The sequence below is a fragment of the Antedon bifida genome, chromosome 4 (genome assembly GCF_963402885.1).
Source record: "Antedon bifida chromosome 4, ecAntBifi1.1, whole genome shotgun sequence".
In the NCBI taxonomy this organism is placed as follows: Eukaryota; Metazoa; Echinodermata; class Crinoidea; order Comatulida; family Antedonidae; genus Antedon; species Antedon bifida.
The window spans coordinates 24,219,014-24,244,924 of NC_136229.1; the positions used below are offsets into that span (position 1 = coordinate 24,219,014).

Sequence of the window (25,911 nt, forward strand, 5' to 3'; positions counted from 1 at the left end):
AAAACATAAATACAAAATAAAAATGAAACTTGAAATAAAGTATGTACAAAATAGTTTCTTACCGGTTGCTGGAAGTCCGACAGTCATCTGGAACCTAGCAAGAGCACTGATGATGAAGTCATCGTTATAGTGCTGATCTTCCTCTGCAACTGTTGCCAGGTAACCGCACTTCATCAGAAATCTCTCTGCTTGCCGAAGTTGATTGTTCACAGGAGCTGCGCTAAACCCACTAATAAGAGTCATAACTAGTAGGCCTAATAATACTCGACTGCTATACGTGTAATACATCATTAAATTTACTATATGGGTTACTGGAAATCTCGCGATTTGCAAAAAAAATAATGGCTATGAAATACTAAGATTCAATTTGTTCGCGTTGTGTTATGCACACTTGATCTAGGATACCGTAATGTTTTAGTGTTGACATTTATCGTGTTTATATACGCGGCAAAACCAGCGTTCACACATGAATAACTTTACCATCAATGACTCAACTTTTAAATAAATTCCGAAAATAGAAAATCCTATTGATAGCGATATTATTATGTTGTCGGAGATCAGATCCTGGATGGGCGCTATTCCAGGTACACCTACCAGACATGATACCTTATTTGGGTATTAGGCCCGGTAATAAATGAGTATATTTTCTAAATACAGAAGGTAATCGACTCAACAGGTAGTGCCTGGAACATATAGTAATTAATTAACAATAGGGCCTAGCTTAGATTACTGTAGTTTAAATGCATTTTTATATAAACGCCCTGTATTTAAGTTGAAATATGGTCATTGATAAGTGTCTTTTAAATATAGCAATGCATCAACGGAACACATGTTGATGGATTAATAGAATTATCTCATCACATCGCAAGTTCATTCTAGTTTAGTTTACACATTTTTAGTAATTTATTTATCCCATTTTAAAATAATAAATAATGCTTTCTTATAAGTTCAGACGTGAGTTGTCATTAACGGCAGAAACATTTTCCAGTTCAGCTAAACACTTAAAATAAAGAAATCAATTAAGTACATTGATCACCTTTGGTGGAGAAGTGCGCATTAGAAATCTTTATTATTATTATTATTATTATTCAATATTTAAAAAAAACCCGAAATAGTTATGTTCAGTGCAGTGCACCAAAGTACGTAACACGGATTAACTAAAGCGTGACATAATAATTGTTGTCCATCAATATCAAGTACAGTTTAGTGTCTTTCCATTTAAATTTATATCATCATTTGTTATATGCCTACAGTATAATTTAAAAAAAATAGAATAAGGTATATCGTGTTCACATGCGAGGCGTCACGATTTCGCTGCCAACGACAGTCGGCCGCTACGAAAATTATAAAGTCTAATCCATCAATTCCTTTAACAATACATGGTAAAATAAAAGGGAAAATACATTAAAATGAAAAATTAATTATTCATAATTTAATCAGAAAACAATGAACCGAAACTAGTGATGGAAAATAGAACGGTTAAATCATGGGCCTAAAGGTACACGATTGAATACGATGTGTCCGGTGCTTCAATACGTAGTGTCCGGTGTATGCGGAACTAACCTGTAGGCTAACCGCATGCACACAACATAAATTAACAGTCCGTTAATAAATCCCTAATTATCTCACACATCGTTTAACTTTCAAAAGAACTATCGACCAAAATCCGGTGCGGAAGGTAACAATTGTAAATCACCTGTCAGACACACAGGATTATGAAATATTTGAATATATTTATTTATCTGTTAAATCACTTAGGAATTAGGCCACAAATAATCAAAAATATTATTACAATGGGGACAAGATTACATCAGGCAATTTCTAGATAATCAATGCGTTACTCTAAATAGGCCCAGAATTATAACATAACTAACAAACAACGTCAGTAACAACCGGAAAAGATGGCACAAATCTATCTGCGAAAATTTACGAGCGCGTAACATAACTTTCTAAAGCTATGTCTACACTATTAGTATCAGTCTAGTTTGTGTGATGTGCCAAATATGGCAGTGATATTCCCAGATATGGTACTGATATGGCGTTTTTGCAATCCGCATTTTTTAATAGTTTTTTAACAGTATTTTTTACAGTATTTTAACATAGACGTCTAAATAGTATTCTATCATTGCCTTTTGCGATTTGATGTATTTTTCTTTGTTGTTTTAATGCCTTAATTATGGCAAGCAAACACATTTTCACTAAATGGGAAAAAATCCTATTTTAGTCTGATTTTCCGTTAAGTTATAGAATTGTGGAATATTTATTCTGAAATAAAGTGATAAATTCAATTCAATTCAAAAAATTCCATTTTGAAGTGGACCAATAAATTTCTTGAATCTTGATATGACATCATGTCCATATGGACAAATCACATTCTTTTGTCACATGAAGTTTGATAGTGTAGACAGGGCTTTAAACTTGGTTCCAACTAGGACCCAACGCAAGCACGTAAGCGCAAGTAATTTGACATATCACGACGATGATCAACCACGTATTAGAAATCACAGGTCGTAGGCTTGAAACATTTCTGAGATTTCTATGAGGTTTTTTCAGTATCCGATACCGGTACATTATACCTTGTATTTACGAACAAACAATGCCAAAAGTACCGTATAATGTAGTGAGCGGACCTGTTGTCGCTCGAAACAATACTGTAATTCCAGTAATCCGTATCTGTATGACGCATAAAAAGCTTAGAATATGTACATTTCTGGTGAATCTCATTGGTAGAAGATGGCCTAAATGATGTTCAGAAGTTATACAATTCTCCCCCCTCCCGCTCTCTTTTCATCTATTAATATTTTACCCAATATGTTACACAATTGTAATAAACATCTTAATACATTGTCCCCTTGAAAAAATAATGTTTTTGTTGAATATACCATTTAATGTCACATAATAGTTATTCACTTCACAAATTATTTACCTGAAAAAACTGTGCAAAAAATAGTCAAATTGGCTGCCAGCCAATGGATTTTTGGTTGAATTTAACCGTTTATTTTATCACTTTTATAAGTGAACAGGGAATAGTGATTTACCGTATTGTGTTAACTTCCCCACTCATTTAACGGGAAAATCTCTGTATAAGGGTGTCTCAAGAAGGGGTGCTACTGTATTTAAAACAATCTATCTAAACAATCATGCCTTTTACATGTTATGGCTGAGGATACCCTGTACGAATTTCATTTTCTACTTTGTTATAAAATCTTTTCAAAGGTTTTTGAAAAACTCGACGCTATAAATAATGAAAGTGTACTAGTGGCGAAAACCAATCATAACTGCTGTTAAAATAAAAGTAGCTTATCTCAAATTCTTGTACGGTCTTCTCTGTTACTGCATTTCCTTGTTCGGATTACTGCAGTAATTATTGCATTATAGCATTCAGTTCCTGTTCAACAGCCCCGACAAACGCTGGAAAGTTTGCGTCAGTGAGTATCATGCGTACTAGTGTGGGTAGATCTCCATCTGCGATATGCGCATGCTTGTACGCGAGTGGAAGATTAACTTCGCTTGGTGTCGTCAGAGCCTAAATTGAAAAAAAAAGAGAGGGAAAAAACATAATTGAGTTGCTCTTAACGTCTCATAGCCGGTCGTTACAATACAAGACAAGTGGCCGTATTCACCAACCACACACTGAGTGCGATACTTGATACATGATACGAGCATTTTTAAAATGTAGATGTGATTGGAGAATACAGCCACAAGTTCGTGTGGGGACAGGTTGATTGTTCGTTCCCAATTATAGCAAACTCATGGTTTAAAATTCAATTATATTTATACCAAGAAAACACACGATTGTATCAATACAATTGGAAGGATTTCTACTTTATACAGTCGTGTGTATGTATGCAGGCAGTAGTTAAAGCTTGGTTCCCACTGACGCAACGCAAGAACGTAAGTGCAACACTACTAAAGGGCCTTTCACACCTGTTCCGGTACTGTTTTGGTCCGACGCCGGCAAATCAAATTGAACGTGTTTCGTTTTCACGGCGCTGGACCAGAACTATGCCGGAACTTGTGTGAAAGACCTTTAACGCAAGAGATCGGCAGTTGGGATGATCCATCGCATCATGATTGGTCAAATTACTTGCGTTGCGCTTACGTAATTGCGTTTGCCTCCGAGTGGGAACCAAGAAAATGATGGTTCTACGAACGTACATTAGGTTGAAAATAAAGGACCGCAGTCGCAATTTTAAAATAACACTAAAATTCAAATATATTTTCGGTCTTGTTATCATTAATTCTGTTTACAAACAAGATAATTAATTCGTGTTTTCCGGAAGTAAAATTATACTCAATTATAGTACAATTAATTTTAAACAGACTTCGTTGCAAGTCTAGCGTCAGCATACAGTGTAATTTAGTGGTTACGGTACATTCAACCTATGCAAGTATAAAGATGTAAACATAATGCTGACTAGCCGGAATACAACGGTGTTTGTGTTTGTAATAAACCCCTCGGGCATGCAAAGGAAAAATATTTTGTGTCTACAAATAATAATATTGTTTTCTAATTGTCGTGCCTTTGACACTTTTCTTGTAATCGAACTTCCATGAATTAGCTGTCGTAAAAGTTGAAAGACCTTTATCAATAAATTAAAGGATTTCACCAACATTTTTTTATAAGTAACTATAAATCCGCATTGATAGAAAACCATTGCTTCCGTACCGACAAAGTACTAGACACGCATCATGAAATAATAACCGATTCTCGGTACTCTATCAATTTTTTCAAATTATCAATAACAAATTATGTGATACAAAATGATAATATTACTGTGTAACACATGTGACGCCTGTATCATAGACCCTAACCTACCCCTTAAAAAAACCTTCCCTGATACAGACATCACATGTGAAAATTTCAATCGAAAATATTTCTCTAAGTTATGAACAGTTAAAAAGTGTTTTGATAAATATCGTAAAGATATACGTTTGTAAATCATAGTAGATATATCCTTAAACATACTTAAAGTGTTTTTCATTGCTGTATATTTCATAACATGTTGTTTGTGTTATAGTTTGTACGAATTACAATGTAGGCTAACTTGTCGCGGTATGGTTTAAGTTGTATGTTTTAGTTAAATGAATTATTTTTGATATTTACTTGTTTAAAAGTACCAATACATTATTTTTATAGCGCAAATTATATCATTAGTTATTTTTTAAACCCGGAAGACCCCTTTAAGAGTAACTCCGTGTACAAACATAGGAACGCTACAGTATGGTTCCCACTTGGATACACCACAACGACGTAGTCGCATCGCAGGTGAATTGACCAATCACAAGTGACAGTTTGGATTGTCCATTGCGTTGTAATTGGTCAAATTACTTAGGTGGGCTTATGCAAGTACTCCATTGCATCCAAGTGGGAATCAAGCGGACTCCATATACAACAACTGAGCAGCATTGTGGTTCGATGAAGGAGAAACAATGTAAGGGTATGGTACAATGACGTCATTGTTTACCTTTGCAATGTTCGACAATGTAGTTTCGCCTTGGAGAGTCTGTTTATTCAACTAAATAAAAGAGATACAAATGTACGTTATATACCTGGTTGGTCCATCGCCGGTTGATCTAAATCTCCCCAAATTTCTTCTGTCTAAACTCATAATAAAATGAATTGGGAAGTAATCATGAAGTTTAAATCAAATGGAATTTAAGCAATAATCTCCACACCCCATTGTCCTCACGTTTACTATTACATCATTGTTGCCATCGTAACCACAAACGTACCATCGTTGTCGCCGTTACCTCAAACGTACTATCGTTGTCGTCGTTACCATAAACGTACCATCGTTGTTGCCATCGTTACCACAAACATACCATCGTTGTCGACGTTACCACAAACATACCATCGTTGACGTCGTTACCACGAACGTACCATCGTTACCATGAACGTATCCTCATTGTCGTCGATATCACGAACCATCGTTACCACCAAGTACATACCATCTTTGTCGTCGTTACCCCGAATGTACCATGGTTGTCACCGTACCATCATTGTCATAAATAGTTACCACGAACATAAAAATCGTGGTCGTCGTTACCTCGAATGTACCATCATTGTCGTCGTTACCAGGAACGTACCATCGCGTTGTCGTCGTTACCACCCATGTACCAATGATTTTAAACCACCATCACCAAAGAGCAACTTTAAAAAGTATCCTCAACTATATACTACCTTTTTGTCTCCGCTCTCCATTTCTCCTGAATTTGTCTCCATACTTTTAAAGTTAACGAACCCCTGAATGGCAGTAAGAAAGTTTGCGCAATTCTCAGCGCTTGTCGTGGATTCAGGGGTCGATTCAAATTGAAGCCGAAATCTACGACTTTCATTCTATAAAATTAAATATATTTATTAATTATAAATGTAATAGAGGCTGTGTAATGAACAACAAAGATAACAAACAAGATATAACAGCACACTAAAACAAGACCCCACCCCCACCCCCCAACGCATAACTACTACTATTACTACTACATCATTTTGATTGGAAATTCCTATATAATATAATAATGGTACAGTAGGCCTAACAATCAGCATTATATTCGTTTTTATAGTCATAGGGATGCGCACGTGTAGGCTAATTATAGGATACAATACTTTTTTGTGTTACTTTCCAGGAATGTTTCTTTGGCTCATATCAAGAATAAGGGCCACGTCCATTCATCGTTTCCGGCTGTTTATTTCACTCTTTCCCGGTTTATGGTATTTTTGTAAGACCTTATGTAGAGGCTATGACTTACATTGATTCGGCAAAATATGAGGGCACTGTCACTTTTACTGAGTACCCTGATAGTGTCTCCAGCTAATTTGAGGCAATAGCTTTCCTGTATCAAAAGACACAGAACAGACGTGTTGCAGTAAATGTACTCAAAATAATAAAATTAATTTTATCATCGCTTGCGCTTTTACAATATTAAGAAATATAAAAATATATTAATATAAGCAACAATGAAAAACAAAGGAATGCTGATATTTGTTTCAATATTTTTGTCCGCCATGATCATGGATGAGTGAAAGGCCTAATTATTATTTAAAACTTAGTTATTTTTCATACGTAAGTAACGTGTGACAGTGAGAGGGTTATTTTAAGTAATATAAAAAACTTAGTTTATCAAATAAAACAAAGGATGGTTACCAATATGAGGTCATCTTGTGTTACAATCAATTGGTCATCTTTGAGATGTAGTTCAAGTTTTCCTTCCTTATTTTCATAAATCTTAAAATATGAAAATGCTTTTTTGTTTAAATTAAAATATCCCTAAAATAAAAATTATATTAATTTATACTTTTAAAAGTGCTGTACGTCTTGTACTACACACTGTACTAGGCCTATTACTACTTGGCTAGACCTATTTTAAGTCTAGATGTTCAAATTCAATTTCTATTTTATTTCCACCATATAACAGCACACAGTATGATGAAATAGTGTGGAGAGAGTCAGATAGGCCTAAGTAAGTAAGAAGAAATTTGACTATAGTAGGCCTAGGCCTAATATTAACCAATAGTTGTACGGTTTAGACCTACACTTTACTTAATAAGTACAATTTAATTAGCCTTCAATCAACGGTCGTCCTACCTAGGCTATGTATCTCTAGGCCTAGCTAGGACCTAGCCTACCAAATAAATAGGCATACACATAGGCCTAGGTTAGGCCTATAATAAATGTAATTTAGTTTATTTTATTATTAGTTTACTACCTATGCTTAGCTAGGTAGGCTACTAGGACCTAGGGCCTAGCTAGTACCTACCTAGCCTAGTCTTAGAGTAGGCCAGGCTAGGCCTACTAGGCCTATTTATTATGCCTTTACATATAGGCCTAAAAGACCTATTATGATACCCTCCCAGCAAGTATACCCTACCTAGTCTAGTAGGATCGGACTAGGCTAGGCCTAGACGTTTACATTTGGCCTAGCTAGTTTAGGCCTACTACTACTACTAGGACTAGCCTAGGCCTAGTCTAGAGTAGTAGTACCTAGTAGTAGTAGTAGATGGCTTAATGACATACTTTCCACGTTCCCTGAAGATCGTTTTTTTCTGTCGAGTTATAAATGAATCTTGCATAACGTGAAAGTTGCCAAACTGTATACGATGTAAAATCTTGACTATTTCCAAAAACTCGTGATAAATTCATACGTTTGTGATCGGAAATCTTTCCTTTACTCTTTCTTGAAACTGACGCCATCATGGGTGGTGTGTGGATGTCCTGCTGCATGCAATGCACTGTCTGCCTACCATGCCACCACCAGCAGGGGACACATTTTTTTCACCGTAAATGCATGCCTAGCCTACTAGCCTGTCGTCGCTCTAAAAGTTTGTAGTTTTCTATCTTGTGAGGGCGCTATTTAATAAACTATCGTTTAATTATAATAATTAATATTTCATTGTTACAGTACTTTTTATCTGAGAGTCGGCTTTTATTATACTGATCTATACATGTATATATTATTATTATTCAATGCATTTCTCCTTGTTTAAATGTTTTGACATGTTGCCAAACAGATATACCTACTGCAACGTATTGACGCGCAACTTTTCTCCCTTCGCCCCCACTTTCAACATAATATCAAACTTACAGTCAGGCCTATGTAAAAAAAAATTAGAAAGTAATAAAACAATTGCTTAACCTCTATGATGAGGCTGAATTTCACTTTTTTTTTAAATAGTCCTACTATATGTCGATCCGCGTTTTCTCTCTGGTTCTTCCGGGGCTGCATCATTACAGGTCGTAAAATTGTAAAACGCATGACTATCTCCCCACAGGTGCAACACTTTAGTTGCCGAATTATTTACCATAGCACACTGCACACGTCACTAAATTTTCGAGCTAAACTCGAGGGCTAAGAATGTTCTGCACCTCACTTATAGTTGGCCCCCTTCTTGTCTACAATGTTCCACGCATATCCCACGCGTGCACGTACGTATGCGTGTCGTATCACTCCCACATCATCGATCGTGTGGCGTTGAATACAATTTCACCACCGGTAGGTGTTGGATATACATAGTCTCGAATGGTTAATTGTAGACACGCCATGATTCCAGCACTGAGTCCAATAGTAGCAGGCAATGTAACAATCCAGGCTAAAAATATAGTTTTAAAAAGTTTCCAATCAACAGCTGTGCGATTTCGGAACCATCCGACAGCAACTATTGCACCGACTTTACAATGAGTTGTACTCACTGGGAGACCTAGATTTGACGCAGTCAGTACCGTTGTTGCAGAGCCAAGCTCGATTGTAAACCCACTGTATATACAAATAAAAAGTTATTTATTTTACTGCTATGACGTCATATAATATAAACGGTCTACTCGTATTTCAGTCATGGCGCAATTAATCATCAAAATGACGTAATACGGTATCAGTCGACATAGACTGGACGTGCAAATCGAAAGTCCTTAATGGAATTCATTTGTATTAGGCCTACTTTTTAGAATAGGCTTCTTATATTCGACATCATTATTACCAATACAAGAAGAGAAAAATGTCTAAAAAATTGGCCTAGAATGGCTATTTTGAACCATTGGAAGAATATTTAAAAACATAATATAAATATAATATAACATTCTGTTATAAATCATCATTACTATTACATATTATTATTATTATTATTTTTATTATTATTATTAGTCAGCACTCTCTTATCCGGGTCTATTATGACATCATCACAAGAGTGAACCAACATTGGGCATTTATAATGCAATAGTTTATTTTGTTTATTTTACTAGATCGTAGCACATAAAGTATTGTAGTCATGCTCAAAGGCGTTTTACATAGAAATTCTATTGTATCTTTTTTAACAACATACATTGCCTATTGATCAGTGGCAGATCTAGGATTTAGGAAAATAGAGTTGGGGCTTAATAAAACGTTAAATTATAAATCCGCCTATACAAAAATCGTTGGTCTACAATAGACCGTGGTGTTCACTAGTCTTACTTTGACAAAATTCCTCAAATTTAAAAGAATATTTTACCTTGAAGGACTGAGAGGTGTCAAGTCGTCTCCGACAGTTTTAATGACACGCCTACCGAGAGCCCACAATCCTATCGTCATTCCAACGGCGCCATAGAACAGAATCCAGACTGGAACGGGAGCTTCTTGCTCGACGTCACCAGTGGTATAGATGACAAATAAGGCAACGAAAGGACCAATAGAATTACTGTAATATAAATGTTTTAAATAGTGGTGGTTGGAATCCGTACAGAACTATGACGGCAACAGCACACGCGGTTCACTCTGTGATTCAAATTACCCGCAATTCTTATTTCATTAAAATGTGTTTTTGCGCATGCGTGTAAACGCCGATAACTCCAATTTGGCGAACGGTGGAAAGAGGTAGACTACATGTGTTAATAGAAAGAAGAGAGCATCAGCCATGCAACAACAACATACGTATGTCTTTACAAAACGAGTGATTCACCACGGAGAATGTATTACGTATTAAGCATGCACGTGTGAATTTCATTACAAGGCTTACCTGACGTCATTCCCGCCATGTGCAAACGATGAAAATATAGATGACAGAATCTGAAGAGGCAGGCACAATCTGTGTATACATGGGATGTCCTTCATTGTTTCCCACCCCTCGTGTTTTTCATGTTCCGTTGTTACCTCATCTAAGAAAGAAAGAAATTATTTCTTGGTTTTATGTCACCAATCACAATAAGAACCAATTCCCAATTGGACGCAACGCAACGACATAAGTAGGCATACAACTCACTTGCGTTGTCGTCCAAGTGGCCTGGGAGAACTAGAAATGTATACAGTAGTTTCTTTAAAAAGATTGGCCTATAGAATGGCTATTTTGAACCATTGGAAGAACATGAATAGAAACATATTTAAAATATATAGCATTCTGTTATAAATTGTGTTTTACCATAGTTTGTAGGTTTGGATGTGACGTCTGATAATAATAATAATGTGTGCTTGGATTAGCGTTTTTCCTAATTATCTTTTTACCTGTATTTTGATGTGCCTCTACATTTTGATCAGTTTCAATAGATTTACTGACAGACTCTATCTGTACAGATTCTGTTGCTGTTTCTATAAAACAATAATCGAACATAGATTATATAAGGATTATTACCAACTCTTCTTTGGTTACCCAAATAGTTCGACATTTTATATAGTATTGTACTATAGTAGTAGTATAACAATATTATCCAAGCGTTATGTTTATCGATGTTGTTATATTTTATATATATATATATAATGTTGGCCTATTATGACAAATAAAATATACTAATACATACCGGTGTAATTTTTGTCTGCGTCCGTCTTTGTATAACTGCTCAACATTACAGGATTGTCTAACCCACTCAACTCTATCAATATCAAAATAACAACAATTATAAACACGCTTTATATATATTCTAAGGTCTATTTATAGTTTCAATGAACAAATAATGTTTGACTTCTGAAATGTTTAACCGTTTGATAAACATACATTGAAATCTTACCTTTCGTTTCTACTGTTCCTGGTACTTTAATTCCGTCATTTTCAGCCATCATTGCTACAAGGAAAAAACAACACATATTAAATTAATTGAAACCATATACCCACAACACGTTTGTTAAGTAATGCGCAATGATGGTCACCAATATAAATGTATGTAATCTCACCTAATATTCTTCTTCGTAGTATAGGAACAAACACAAACCAAACTACAAGTCCAATCACAAAACCAATACCAAAACTGATTAGACAAATTGCCCATATCGGTAAATCCTCCATTCCTGCAAACAAAGCACAGTTTAGCTGATTAATGATCTAAATGCCTGTATGAACATTGCGCTAATGAACTAATAGTAAATATTGGTTTTATAACATTGGATAGTTTTTTTTTAAACATCACAACGCCGTAACATACACGACTGTAGGTTTAACATAGCATAACAATAATAAAAGCTAAAACATCTCGTCTTTCTAAAAAATTCATAGGGCTTAGTTTGTGTTGAATATTCTATGAAGAGTTGTTGTAGCCTACCTCCTTCGGTGTCGATGAATATCGAGAAAAAGTTAATGAAAACTACAACTGCATACCAGAAAGGCATCGATATCAAACCAGGTTCGAGCGGTTCATCCTCAAAGAAGAATAAAACAAATGAAATACAATTTGTTCATGGATTAGCCGTACCTATTTCATATTTCTCATGATGAATAGATATCTTATTCACTTTGTACTACATATCTTATCTTCATGTCGTTTTCTCGTTCAAAATACCTAAACGTGGATTGAAACTTCTTTTTTTTTCTTCTTCAGTATAGCTTCTAATCATAACATTATCTATCTCATAATTATACAGTTTTAGGACTTTTTGTATTGTATCTGAATATTTTTAAAAACAAAGTTAATGAAAGTAGGCCTTATTGTTTCTGTTACGTTAGGAGCACAAAGTTTAAGAAACTTTTGGTAATTTGAACGATAAAGGATAATAATAATGATGATTTATTCATCAAAATGCGAAGGTTGTGTAATAATAATTGTATCTATATTTTTGCACACATTACGTTTCATAATACTTTATAGATACAATAACTAAGAGACTTTGGGAAATTCTAATAAAATGATAAAATAAACCTACCTTTTTAATAACGGTTTCTCTAAAGATCCAAAAAACAAATATTGATACAGCACCAGCTAAGACCGGTGACACAAACCAAGACAGTACTAAAGGAAAAATGTGAAGAATAAAGTAATCGTTTATAAAAGATCGGTAAATGAAATGTTCCTTCAACTACAATATCAGTTTTCTTCCGCCAATACTAATAACCTCGAGTTAAACCTGTCTAAACTGAAAACTTTACCAATATTTTCTGTTTGCTTACTCAGAGTTTTCCACTGTATGGAAAGCCTTTGGTGCAAGTCTACAGTAATTACTGATCTGTAGGACTATTGTTTGAAAGTGAGCATGAGTTCACAAAAAAACCCATGCTAACTAGTTTGTCAAGAAGGCATATGGTTTAACGTCTGCAAACTATTTTTCTGCAACTGAAGTTTTCCAAAATTCGTTAACTGTGTTATATTAGCACATTTTGGAAAACTTTCTTTTGTTAAACTTAGGCCTAAGTCTAGTTCATGAGTTCTGTCTAGATTAGTTATTAGAAGCTGCCATTTTGTCTATGAGGATCAAATGACCGCAAAACGTATACCAGAGATTGTTATTTGAATCGTTTCACAAACCTCAGCAAACTAGTTTGTCAAGAGGTTTATGGCTTAGTCTACACTAGCGAACATTAGTACCAAATGTGTGCTTGTAAACACAGAGTTTACTAGAGTTTACTTTGCAAACTAAAGTTTGCCAGTGTAGACAGGCGTTTGGAGTTCAATAACTGCATGCCTCTTCGTACCCTGAATATTTACTTATTTTAATAATCTCAATCCAGTCCACGCCTTTTCCACCGAATGCCACCAAATGGTAACCAAGTACGGCACCCACGGAGCTATGTGTTCCAGACACTGGCAGTTTGAGGGCAGTAGCGACGAATATCCATATAGTTGCAGCTGAAAGATTTGAAGAAATGTCAGTGAGTTAATTTGAATTAATGTTAGAAATGTGTAAAAATGACATAACTCGTGAACGGTTTCTCTTCTTAAACACGGTCCCATTCAGTGTCGACCTCATCAAAACAGAAAACTGTACCTACCTAAAAGTGCTGATATCTGACCAACCATCAGTAACAATGGATCATCTTCGTACAACGTTGGATCAAACAGACCTTTTCGAATCGTATCCGACACTTTTGCTCCAATAAGAATAGCTCCCAGTGTTTCAAATATTGACGCTAGAATACAAGCTTGTCCGAGCGTCAGCGCTCGTGACCCGACAGAAGTTCCGAAAGAGTTGGCCACATCGTTGGCTCCGATGGCAAAAGCGAGAAAGAAAGATGTTATGAAACCCACTACAATCATCCACACTACGTCATCGTAATAAGCGTCCATTTTGTATCCTATTTAAACGATAACAACAGGTAACATTTAGTTTACTGCAGTAACTATTGTTATAGAAATTTATTATTCTCTTTCTACAAATTATTCATCCACTTTTGGGGGTTATCAACACATCGTGTGTAGGCCTATTATATATCTTTCTCATAAACGTTTACATTGGACCAGAAACTGCAGCAGAATAATTTTTATACGCGATCCTTAACTATCACGCACATCAACAAATATAAAGCTCACATCTGGTGATACTATGGTTCTTTGAACTGCTTTTGCTACGACTTACTAATAATAAATTATACTAAGACCTCACAGGAAATAGCGTGCTGATGACACCGAACTTCTTACCGTAACCAAAATGATGACAATCACTGCAGGCGTATCAAACTGCTAATCAACTTTATGTTTCCTAGGCCTATACTTACTGTTTACAAATAATATACATAATTCCTACAACAACGTTTGTTAATAGAATATATTAGGTCAAATCTCAACATGATGTCTACGAAAATATTTATCAGCCGGACAATGATATAATCATATATGTCCAAAAGAGGAACGTGCTGAATGGTCACATTTGCGAAACTGTAGATAGGGCCTAATCAGATTAGTTGAGAGTGGATAAATATCTGCACTCTTCAAGAAAAAACTCTTCCTTATTTTTGGATTATGGACCTGACTCTAGCAATGTTTCATCTTTCGTAATTATCATAAGGTCTCGTTTTAGTTAAAATCATGACATAAGCCTGCTGTTTAATCTAACCCACATCCAGAAAATACCCACGCAGTTTTTCCGCGGACGAAATTCGGACAAAACGCGGTTAATTAGGTAAACGATAGGACATCCCACATTCATTCAACCGTAACGGCATTGAGTAATAATAATGTTAAAATATCCGTTTGTTCCTTTTGATCGACATATACGATCATACACACATTGTCGAAATCAGTACGACACAAATGGCCAAGATAACTAACATTAACTTATATAATATATAATTCAGCTTAGTTAAACTAATACTTTTGGCTTCATACACAAATTATCACTAACTTTGTTGGGTGATCACAAACTTACCCGGGTAAATAACTATGTCTGATAGATAATATTTCTCAAATAATAATTATAACTATATGTACCAAGGCAAATAAATTCAATAAAAAGTCCTTACCTTTAATTTAGCTACTAACAAATGTGATTTTACTCTCTTGTCGGCTTCCTTCTCGGGCTCCAAATGAGTGTTATTAATCGTGCCAGTCCACTTCGATCTAGCTAAATTGTTATCTAATAATTATCAAATAAATATGTAACCTTATTTTATTGACAAATGAGATATGCATATCGCATGCACGCCACATGTATGTGATGGTTCTGTGATACGTAACGGACGATTTACACAAGATAACCCTTGATTGATAAAATCGTTTTGAGTTTAATTTATTCGTCACTTTATATAACCCTCTAGTTAAGTAGGCCTATGTCCGCCCGCTTTAAAATTCCTTTTTTCTGGTCACGTGTTTAAATTCCTTTTGAGAAAGTGACTTTGACATGATTATCTATCTTGTTATAAAAGAAGCAACCACCAAACGATATGACTTCCAAAATTACATTTTTTCTTTTCAATGACTCTTAAAGAAGGAATGTTACATCGATCCTCTACCAGTCACTGAATGTGGTGATTCAATGCTACAAAATATATTTACATATTACTGGGATACTTCTCTCTGTACAGTGGCCTACTATCGATAATTGTTGCTGGCCTACGGTAGTCTTACTATTAATATAAGAAAAAGACTAGACTTTGGGCCTACGTTTTGAAGTTATAGGCCTAATTAATCGTCAATTTCTTCCACCTTGCATCACGGTTGCCGATACACTATTCTGCGCTTTTCCTATCATTATATAATATCTGTAAACAATTAAATTCCTCTTTCCCTTACTAATAATAGATTGCTCACGGCCACTGTTCACTTAAGTATAAATGAAATTTGTGGTAAGAAGTGTGGACGTTTAATATCATTGGCTACAATTATGAAATATTACCATTCGTGTAACATGTGATACCATAGTGCGTTCACATGTCGATTGGCACGGGGTGGACATAACATGACCTTCGGACTTTCGTTAACTAATATTAAAATGTTATCTGAAATTCATCGAATTGCTGGAAGATGCTCAATTAAATACTTGTTGACAGAATGTATAACCATCCTAACACCACGCCACAATACGCATGCGTATTAATCAACACTTTCCATTTGCATGTAATTTTCCTAAATGGACAACCGGCTTAATAAAAGCCGCTTATTGAGCACAATGTTATTGCGCAGGCAGTGTAACTCGTATCAGATTAGGAGTATTTTACAAAACTGATTGGTTTGTTGACATGCGCAGAGACGATAAAGTAACGTTCCTGCATCGTCATCGTTGTCGGCGGCGTTGTGAAGATACTTCTCAAGTAAATATATATTCATACAATATTCACTTTTCATATATATTTATATACCTGTACATGGTATTTAATATCTTCTCATAGTTTATATAATTATATAAAATGTGAAACAAAACTCTCTAAATAACTTTTCAATATTAAAAATATACACATGTATACACGATACTAAAATAAAAGCAACATTTCCAAAAAAAGTATACAATATATAAAATACAGTATATAGCCCCTACTAAGAGGACAGCTTCGGGACCAAAAAATGTCCCTTTAATAGAGGTGTTCACTAGGCCATTTCTATTCCTTTTCTAGTGTCACGTATAATGGGTGCATGTCACTGTCTGAAAATGTGATTCAACAGAAATAACATTTCTATTTGACAGATAGAGATAGTATCAACGAAATCTACATAAATTAAGGTGTTCAAAATCAATTATACGTCACATGATATGGCCCTAAAAATGCGCGTACTGATTAACGAAAATCAAAAACCAAAATGTATTGCACATTGATGGCTTTGCTAATCTATAAGGTAGACAAACATATATTTGTATGATTGTTCAAAATCCACTGGCTAGATACAAGGCAGTATGAATAAAATTATCAAATAAAATTCAAGTGGTCATTTCAAATCTGCATATTTAGGTGGTACATTTCCATTAAAAATATAAAAATTATATATATTATTATATAATTTAATGCTTTTTAAACAATACAAAAACTATATTGACACTGAAAGTGCATGGTTTAATATTATGAAGCTCGGCCTAGGCTATTGCTCTCTGTGACATTGGACCAGGAACAATCACAACCAAGGCACCAAATTATTGAATCGCCCCTGACACTGCCAGGCACCAGGCATAGCTGCCTAAGCCTATGCTCCAGACACCCCCTGCTCAAGCACCAGGCATATCTGCCTAAGCCTATGCCCCAGACACCCCCTGCTCAGGCACCAGGCAGAGCGCTGTTTCGATTCCATCTCTGCCTACCTTACAAGTGGTTCCTTAAATCCTAGCTTTGATTTAATTGAATCTATTAAGCTGGAAGACAGTTCTGTTGGTGAAACTACCTCACTGTAGACTTTGTTAAAACTGCTACTCACCTCGCTAAGCCGATGACGAAATTCACTAGGACTTGTCTTCAAATGACAGCTTGGGCTAAAAATGTTAACAAACATTTAAAAAATAGATTATTTATGATAATAGAAAAGTGTGGATGGAGGCCAAAATAGAAAAAAAGTTTATGGACACCGATTAACATCAAATTTAAGATTAAAGTTTAAAAACAAAGATTGAAAATAATGTATTATATTATTAGTGACAATAAAAGATTAGCAAATATATAAAGAAAGTAACATCAAGTAATATTAATAATATTGTGTGGGTCCATCCAAAACATGCAGTCCTCGTCTATCATTGACCCAAATTTCAAAAGTTCAAAGGTCGTGGGTGTAACGCCAGAGTAACTATGGTAAATAAGTATAGAAATAGCAGCATAGACCAGTAACCTTTTGTAAGAGATGTTTGAAAAATATTCTGGCAATTCAGAAAACATTTTTATAAATAATCAGTAACCAGTTTTCTAAATCTTATTAGGGTTGTTAGTTTTTACTTATTCTTACCTGAAAATGTCAGTTCCCAAATACTTCAAGTAGTTAAAACAGAAGAAAAAAATCTGAAAAAAGACAGAAAACAGCAGAAATTAGAAAAAGTATGTTGAAAAAATCAGTTTTGAAAAAACTGTGTAAATATACTGTAGTACAGTACTTACAACTTCCCCTTTGCTATTCCTATCTGGAAGATTATGTCTGGAAATTAAAATCAAAAACAAATTTGTTAAGTTCTGTTTATTTTATACAATTTGAATTTTAGGCCAAAGGAAAAAGTTAGGCAATCATAAATCCTTATTTGTTGAAACTATTAGATAAACTGGAATTTCACATTTTCTGAATTCAATTTTTCGGATTGGAAATAAAGAATAATGTTAATATTTACCCAAATAGAAGCCAGTCGTATGCTACACACAAATATAAAATTTCATTACAGCCTAGCGAAACATGAATAAAACCACCCTGAAAAATACGAAACAATTCACAGATAACAACACAATTTAATACGAAATAAGTACATTTTTAATTTTAATATTATGGCTAACCAAATGATGAGGTATATAATGTATGGGCGGAGGGGGAAGGGTAAGAGGGGAAGGGGTAGGGGGATGGGCTGTGTCAATACCACAAGTGTACTGTACAGTCCATAACACTATTCTTGACCAAAAGGTGAGGTACTGTATGTATGGGAGGGGTCAATACCACAAGTGTACTGTGCTTACTGCCCATAACACTATTCTTGACCAAAAGGTGAGGTATGTATGGGAGGGGTCAATACCACAAGCGTCCTGTACTTACTGCCCATAACACTATTCTTGACCAAAAGGTGAGGTACTGTATATTATATGGGAGGGATCAATACCACAAGCGTCCTGTACTTACTGCCCATAACACTATTCTTGACCAAATGGTGAGGTATGTATGGGAGGGGTCAACACCACAAGCTTACTGTACTTACAGTCCATAACACTATTCTTGGCCAAATGGTGAGATACTGTATGTATGGGAGGGGTCAATACCATAAGTGTACTGTACTTACCGCCTATCAAATGGTGAGGTACTGTATGTATGGGAGGGGTCAATACCATAAGCGTACTGTACTTACCGCCTATCAAATGGTGAGGTACTGTATGTATGGGAGGGGTCAATACCACAAGCGTCCTGTACTTACCGCCCATAATACTATTCTTGACCAAAAGGTGAGGTATATATGGGAGGGGTCAATACCACAAGCGTCCTGTACTTACCGCCCATAACACTATTCTTGACCAAATAGTGAGGTACTGTATATTATATGGGAGGGATCAATACCACAAGCGTACTGTACTGACTGCCCATAACAGTATTCTTGACCAAAAGGTGAGGTTGGGAGGGGTCAATACCACAAGCGTCCTGTACTTACTGCCCATAACACTATTCTTGACCAAAAGGTGAGGTTGGGAGGGGTCAATACCACAAGCGTCCTGTACTTACCGCCCATGACACTATTCTTGACCAAATGGTGAGGTATGCATGGGAGGGGTCAACACCACAAGCTTACTGTACTTACAGTCCATAACACTATTCTTGGCCAAATGGTGAGATACTGTATGTATGGGAGGGGTCAATACCATAAGCGTACTGTACTTACCGCCTATCAAATGGTGAGGTACTGTATGTATGGGAGGGGTCAATACCATAAGCGTACTGTACTTACCGCCTATCAAATGGTGAGGTACTGTATGTATGGGAGGGGTCAATACCACAAGCGTCCTGTACTTACCGCCCATAATACTATTCTTGACCAAAAGGTGAGGTATATATGGGAGGGGTCAATACCACAAGCGTCCTGTACTTACCGCCCATAACACTATTCTTGACCAAATAGTGAGGTACTGTATATTATATGGGAGGGGTCAATACCACAAGCGTCCTGTACTTACCGCCCATAACACTATTCTTGACCAAATAGTGAGGTACTGTATATTATATGGGAGGGGTCAATACCACAAGCGTCCTGTACTTATCGCCCATAACACTATTCTTGACCAAATAGTGAGGTACTGTATATTATATGGGAGGGGTCAATACCACAAGCGTCCTGTACTTACCGCCCATAACACTATTCTTGACCAAATAGTGAGGTACTGTATATTATATGGGAGGGATCAATACCACAAGCGTACTGTACTTACCGCCCATAACACTATTCTTGTAAGAGCTATGAAAAGAGGCGTTCTGTCCCAACCAGATATACAGTGAATCAACAGTCCACTTTCTTCTGTAGAAAAAGTATAAAACAAAGATTAAAATGCATTAAAGCTACTATAAATCTATTTACTATTGTGACGATATTAGGGTTTTTGCACTTACCTTCCATAATTATATGTAAAAATAATTTCAGATAGTTTCTTGTAATGTCAACTAGATCCCATTTCTATAAGATAAAAAAAATTGGAAAGTAAATAACTTCAGAAATGCTAATACCATATTGCGATCAAGGCAGTCTCCCAAAAACTACCCAAGGCTGGCCTAACTTACTTTGTGGAGTATTTGCACTTTCTATTGCCGACCCAGAGCCAGCCATAAGTAGGTGTTAATAGGGTCCTAATCCCTGTATGTTGCAGGCTTTTAGTACTACATACCTTATAATGATCCCAGTCTTGAGGAATGCTAGCTTGCATAGATTCAGGAATGTCTAAAGTTGCATCAACAAATGACTAATTAAAAAAAAAATAATGCATTAGCAAAGTAATTTATAAGTATATTAGTTCATCTGTTTGGACGTATGTAAAATGGCGATGTTGATATAAAGTTTGCGGTACACCACATGTATTAGTTCTGAAAAGAACTGTTGAGTTTCTCGACGTTTCGATCAATATGCTTTGATCGTCCTCAGGAGTGAGAATGAAAAATGTCTAGAGTTTGTTAATTGACTTCTATTGGTTCATTATACAGTAGAACCCCTATTTGGGACCTAAAAAAGTGTCCCCTTAATCCGGGTGTCTCCTGAAAAGTGGATACAAAAAAAAAATTGTTTCTGTGGGAAAAAAACAAATGTACCAAACAATAATCGATCTAGACTCAAGAAATTGAGAATTGAAACTTTAGCAGTCAACATTTCACCAATGAAATCTGTCAAGCTAGAGAATGTATCATAATTATTATGATATTCATATTTGTGAGGATGGAAGTCACTGACCTGGTTCCACTGAAAGACAAGGTCTTCTGCCCTAAAACCTGCTTCCCGATATTCCTTGAAGAACTCACAACCAGGATAAGGCACTGACATCACTTTAAAATCTCGGTATCGCTTTTCTTTATCAACCTTCTCTGACGAGGTTACACTAAACAAAACAAAAATATAAATCAATTACCTAAATATTTAAAGAATCAATCAATCACCAATCACAGAATATGCCTGTCTTCTTAAACAAATAATTAAGAGGCTTAAAAATAAATAATTATGAGGTTAAGGTAGTGTGGACAGAACATCTGACAACTCCAAATATGGAGCCATAATCAGGGTATGGCTATTCTATTTTATTCTGCCCTTTCCATAGAAGCTATTGAATTATGAATTGATAGGAAAATTGGAAAACAACTAGTATATTGGGACGCTAACAGACCAGAGTGTCTTTACAAGTTCACATCATCAGATAGTGTTTAACAAAGTAATTTCTTAAGCTCTGTCTACACTATCAATTGACAAAACAAGTTTGATATGCGCCCAAATATGGTAGTCATATGACATCATTGTGTCCATATATGGGCACATCATAATTTTTTGTCACATAAAGTTTGATAGTGTAGACAGAGCTTTATATAAGAATGGCCTACAGATTAAAAAACAGCTCTAATAGTCTCTAAGAATGACCAATTACAAATGTAAAAAAAATTAAAGAGAAATTAAAAAAAAACCTTACTTCATTCCAAATTTGACTTTTTTTCTTTCCATCATCAAATCACAAATACTTTCAATTTCAAGAAATTTTAACAACTTAATATCCTGACCTCGGTATTTGTCAAACAATGGCCAATCATTGCTGTAAAACAAACAAAAAAATTACAGTTGAACTTCCTTATGGGGACACTCATTCAAAACCATGCTTGTTCCATAATTTTTAAAATTGCAATGCAAAAGATAAGACCTGGGTTCCCCCACCCCCTTCCACTTTTTTTCTTCAAAAAAGGTATAATTATAATATGGTAGTTTTATTTTTAGGTGTAACCTTTGACATTGTGAATTTTTGATGGTTTTTATTTTTTATTCTTATTACTAATTTTAATGATTTTGTTGTTGTGCAATTTTGAAGTCTTTTTAGTTCCATTTCCAATGTAATTAAAAGTGTTTTAGCTTCATAGTATAATATTATTTTGTTATATTTTAATATTCTGTATTGAATGAATGCATATATTTGGTAGCTCTCGTACGTGCCATTTCAAAACAAATTGTTTGAAGTAGATTTATAAACTGTTTAAATTGGTAAATTATTAATATTATTACCGTTCACTGTAATTAACAGGAATTTCTTCATCATTAATTTGTCTAAAGTCTACTTCTTTTGTACCTAAAATAATAAAACAAGGAAATCATAAATAAATTGTTAACAAAAAGTAATTACCGTACCTTCTATATCTATCAATAGAAACTAACTAGAAAGTAAAACACTGAAAATACAACAGCACACACCTAATCCAATTAAGATACCTCATATATTCAAGTTTTCAGTATTTATTAAGTAGCATTTTCCCATATCATTGAGGTCCAAAATATAATTAAAGCAAAGAAATTTAGAAATTATAAAGTTTCCGACTTAAAATAATTCAATAAACACAAAAAACATATTTCAATGAAATTGAACTTAATGTGCATACACATTTCTTAAGTGGACACCATCCATAACCTTCGTACATGTGAAATGAAAATGTCTTCCGTTTCATGAAAAAAGGCGTATTACCTGATAAATACCCCATACTTGTTCTGCCATACATTTCAGCTCCACCTGACAGTGTGGCTGATCGACAAATGTGCTGTTAAAAAAACAATAGATTTCAACCAATTAAAATTGTAAATTTAAAATAAAAAATCCAACAATTTAACCATCTTCCATGAAGCATGATGTGGATGATGACAGCGCACAAATTAAAAAACGACAAAATTACACTGAACTACCAACCTTTCCATTGTAAAGAATTACCGGCATTGGAAAGCGCCCTCTGCACCTCGCAAAACTTGATTGTGAAAATAAAGTCCTTAATTTGTTTTTATCATAGATACTTTCAACTCTAATATGAAAAGAAAAAGTCATTTTGAGTCATCAACAAATTGAAATATATATACTATCTATTGCTATCATGTGATACAGTGGTTTACAATTGCCAGGATGTTACTCGTACAGTAGCCATTGGCGCAAACTTAGTGGTCTAAACAGGATAGAGATCTTCAGATTATGGGTTTCAATATTTACATTGGCCGACCCCTTTTTGGAACAACTAAAAGTAAAAAGTCTTAACTGTAAATGTGAAGTTAAATTTCAAAATGAGAGGGGGATGAAAGGTGTGGTTTGAAAGAAGGGGTTTGTTCAAGGGTTGATTTTTTTGGATGATTTTTGTCCCTTTTGTACAAAAATGAACCCCCTGTAAAAATCCTGGCTATGGGCTTGGAACAGGAACAAGACATGAAATACAAACCTGCTTGAATCAGCATGATTTTTGTGTTCATACTCCAGTACTACAAGATTCTTTGGATATTGCCCACATAACTCTCCATTCGCATTTGGTATAGTCTAAATTTTTTTTTTTTTTCAAAAGTGAAAAAAAACCATAATTAATAATTTTTATGAATCAAATGGCAAATTACTGAAAGAAAAAAACAATGCTGTAAGTATCAGTGGCTGGATCTGAATGGAGACAAATAAAATAAGCAAAGAGTAAAATCAAAACGATAATTAAAACCGGATTTGTAGTTTAAAATGTACTTGCCAAGATATTTTGATACCTAAACCTCAACTTTCATAACCACCAGTGTGGGAATTTTATAAGTAATTAAATATGACACTAATAATAATAATAATCAATATAACTTGTAATAATAATAATATAGGCCTTTATAATACATACAATCAAATTTTACTAAATACAAAATTAGATTACTCACAAAAAAATGGTAGTCTTTTCGAAATAAAACCAAACACTTTTCTTCAAATGCTGTAACCTTAATTAATTAAAAAGAAACATTCAATATTCAATATTTTACAAAGTTTATGGGTTAAGATACACAGAAGCCAAAGTGGCTTGTCTTTGTAGTCCTAAGCATAAACATAAAACATATTATACGGACGCATTACATTAACAAAAAATGACAGTTTGAGACAGAAAATGAAAAAAAAAAAAACAAAAACACAAACACAACAAAGTGATATTAAGCTAAATGTTTACAACCCCAATTTTGCAGTAGCAATAGTAGCTAGCAATATGTTTCAAATATCATCTTTTTAATATTGTACTTTAGCATAGGGAGTGAGGTCATGTGATTTTGTTCTAGGGTAGACTGGAGTTTATTCCAGTATGTTGGTCCTTCAATAAAAATTGATCTTTTATTAATTTCTAGTCTACTGTGTGGAATATATATCTTATTTGCGTTTCTTAATGTCTTTAAGCGATCAGTTTTAGGGTTTAAATCAATCAAGTTGTTTATAGGGATGGGAAGTTCCTGGAGATGATATTTGAACATAAAGCATGCAATTTGAATTTTATTTATATTATATCGTATATATTTAACATTTTTAAACATTCACAAAATATAATGTGTAGACATAGTACTAGTAGTAGTACTAACCAGACCTAGGCCTACTACTAATCTATTCGGCCTAGATTGAGCTTATGCAGGGCCTAGGCTAGGCCTATCACAACATCCCACCAGCCTCAAGAATCAAGCAGGCAACTCGAGCCAAGTTCAGTGGCCGTATTTTCATGCTCATTCAGACGCTAGGCTTAGCTTAGGCTAGAAGTAAATGCCTATCTACTCCATCATTTCGACTATTTTATGTGATATACAGTACCTCAGAAATAGTACACTGTGTTCTATATACATTTTTAGAAAAATAACGAATCAAACTTTGTAATTCTTTTAGAGAGATAAGTTCTTCTACTGATCCCCCTTCTTCTACACTACTCGCCTTCTGCATTTTCTTGTTTTTGTCGATATCATCGATGATCGATGATCGATCATGCGCGCATAAATAAAGCGTGGCCTATTACGTCATCGATGGGTAGGCCTAATGCAGTAGCAATTTCCTATTAAAAAGGAAATCAAATTGTTGACAGCTCTCAATGTTTTGCATTTAAAAAAAAATTAAACGTTAACTTTAAAATGAATTAGTAGACAGTCAAAGGCCTACTACATTTGGTAAAATTCTTATATTTGTTTACCGACCAGAAACGAGTTTGCAACGAAATGTCAACCTGGCCTGCAAACATTCCCACTTCAATTATTAAAAATATCATTTAATTTATAAGGTGATAAAGCAAGAGTATTTTATGCACTATTATTTTGAAATTGTTTGTCTATATATTATATTAGCTCACCACGCTATGATAAACTATACCTCCATGGATACTAGGCCTATAATACTAGCGCTTCCACACAATAAACTAACCAGTAAAGGATGAAGGAGGGACCGTTTTCATCGCTCCCGATTGAAGCTCCCATGAGAGCTCACACGAAAGAGAATTCACAGGAGCTAGAGTGAAAACGATATATCTATCCTATCCAATAAAAAAAAGAATCAAAACAGATTTTAAAAATCGACAAAGAGAACCTAAGATGTTGCTTAAAATTCTTTTTAGTAAATATCGATTGATGTCGCCTCTTTAAAATTGCTTGTGGCCGGAATTAGAGCATTCTAAAGACGAGCAGAAG

The 25,911-nt window shown here is 34.8% G+C and overlaps 4 protein-coding genes across 7 annotated transcripts in view; all 4 read right to left on the reverse strand.

Moving 5' to 3' along the window:
* LOC144841510 (stromelysin-1-like) overlaps nucleotides 1-320 on the reverse strand; it is a 66,021-nt gene extending 65,701 nt beyond the window's left edge. For both annotated transcript variants that reach the window (XM_078697865.1, XM_078697864.1), the window contains exon 1: nucleotides 63-320. In XM_078697865.1, the coding sequence (XP_078553991.1) occupies nucleotides 63-291 (229 nt within the window). In that variant the 5' untranslated portion in view covers nucleotides 292-320. The remainder of the gene's footprint in view (nucleotides 1-62) is intronic.
* Nucleotides 321-2,302: 1,982 nt separating this feature from the next.
* LOC144840346 (meiotic recombination protein REC114-like) lies at nucleotides 2,303-8,234 on the reverse strand. 3 transcript variants are annotated; one of them, XM_078696132.1, is made up of 6 exons: nucleotides 8,016-8,234; nucleotides 7,146-7,226; nucleotides 6,751-6,834; nucleotides 6,185-6,340; nucleotides 5,469-5,519; nucleotides 2,319-3,526 (listed from the first exon to the last, which is right to left on the reverse strand). In XM_078696132.1, exons 1-6 carry the CDS (start codon nucleotides 8,220-8,222, stop codon nucleotides 3,365-3,367), a joined length of 741 nt encoding a protein of 246 aa, XP_078552258.1. In that variant the 5' UTR covers nucleotides 8,223-8,234; the 3' UTR covers nucleotides 2,319-3,364. The 3 variants fall into 3 exon arrangements, with proteins under 3 accessions (XP_078552259.1, XP_078552258.1, XP_078552260.1); XM_078696134.1 differs by lacking the exon at nucleotides 5,469-5,519 and adding an exon at nucleotides 5,554-5,602 and having other exon boundaries at nucleotides 3,372-3,526; XM_078696133.1 differs by lacking the exon at nucleotides 6,751-6,834 and having other exon boundaries at nucleotides 2,303-3,526.
* Nucleotides 8,235-8,410: 176 nt separating this feature from the next.
* LOC144839563 (sodium-dependent phosphate transporter 2-like) lies at nucleotides 8,411-14,031 on the reverse strand. Its single transcript, XM_078694985.1, has 11 exons — nucleotides 13,658-14,031; nucleotides 13,374-13,514; nucleotides 12,595-12,680; nucleotides 11,997-12,093; nucleotides 11,632-11,745; nucleotides 11,469-11,522; nucleotides 11,262-11,333; nucleotides 10,969-11,052; nucleotides 10,487-10,625; nucleotides 9,983-10,168; nucleotides 8,411-9,252 (listed from the first exon to the last, which is right to left on the reverse strand). Exons 1-11 carry the CDS (start codon nucleotides 13,950-13,952, stop codon nucleotides 8,943-8,945), a joined length of 1,578 nt encoding a protein of 525 aa, XP_078551111.1. The 5' UTR covers nucleotides 13,953-14,031; the 3' UTR covers nucleotides 8,411-8,942.
* Nucleotides 14,032-17,138: 3,107 nt separating this feature from the next.
* LOC144839596 (phosphatidylinositol-3,5-bisphosphate 3-phosphatase MTMR14-like) lies at nucleotides 17,139-25,177 on the reverse strand. The gene is made up of 15 exons (XM_078695027.1): nucleotides 25,052-25,177; nucleotides 24,148-24,204; nucleotides 23,682-23,776; nucleotides 23,168-23,276; nucleotides 22,949-23,021; nucleotides 22,495-22,558; nucleotides 21,914-22,033; nucleotides 21,190-21,334; nucleotides 20,633-20,707; nucleotides 20,361-20,424; nucleotides 20,183-20,268; nucleotides 18,394-18,470; nucleotides 18,170-18,206; nucleotides 18,021-18,073; nucleotides 17,139-17,556 (listed from the first exon to the last, which is right to left on the reverse strand). The coding sequence occupies exons 1-15, from the start codon at nucleotides 25,175-25,177 to the stop codon at nucleotides 17,385-17,387; spliced, it is 1,353 nt and encodes a 450-aa protein (XP_078551153.1). The 3' UTR covers nucleotides 17,139-17,384.
* Between the last annotated feature and the right edge of the window lie 734 nt (nucleotides 25,178-25,911).

Bases quoted from the DNA above. Each gene is read 5' to 3' on its own strand.
- LOC144840346 (XM_078696132.1), bottom strand. From the start codon at position 8,222: ATGCAGCAGGACATCCACACACCACCCATGATGGCGTCAGTTTCAAGA. The intron at 7,227-8,015 runs GTATGTCATTAA...TCATATTTTAAG, and splicing joins ATCTTCAGGGAACGTGGAAA to ATTTATGAAAATAAGGAAGG. The intron at 6,341-6,750 runs GTAAGTCATAGC...TTAATTTTATAG, and splicing joins TCATATTTTGCCGAATCAAT to AATGAAAGTCGTAGATTTCG.
- LOC144839563 (XM_078694985.1), bottom strand. From the start codon at position 13,952: ATGGACGCTTATTACGATGACGTAGTGTGGATGATTGTAGTGGGTTTC. The intron at 11,334-11,468 runs GTAAGATTTCAA...TGATATTGATAG, and splicing joins AGGAACAGTAGAAACGAAAG to AGTTGAGTGGGTTAGACAAT. The intron at 10,169-10,486 runs GTAAGCCTTGTA...TTTATATTACAG, and splicing joins CATGGCGGGAATGACGTCAG to TAATTCTATTGGTCCTTTCG.
- LOC144839596 (XM_078695027.1), bottom strand. From the start codon at position 25,177: ATGCAGAAGGCGAGTAGTGTAGAAGAAGGGGGATCAGTAGAAGAACTT. The intron at 20,269-20,360 runs GTAAGTGCAAAA...CTTTTTCTACAG, and splicing joins TTTACATATAATTATGGAAG to AAGAAAGTGGACTGTTGATT. The intron at 18,471-20,182 runs GTAAGTACAGTA...CGTATTTTTCAG, and splicing joins CAAGAATAGTGTTATGGGCG to GGTGGTTTTATTCATGTTTC.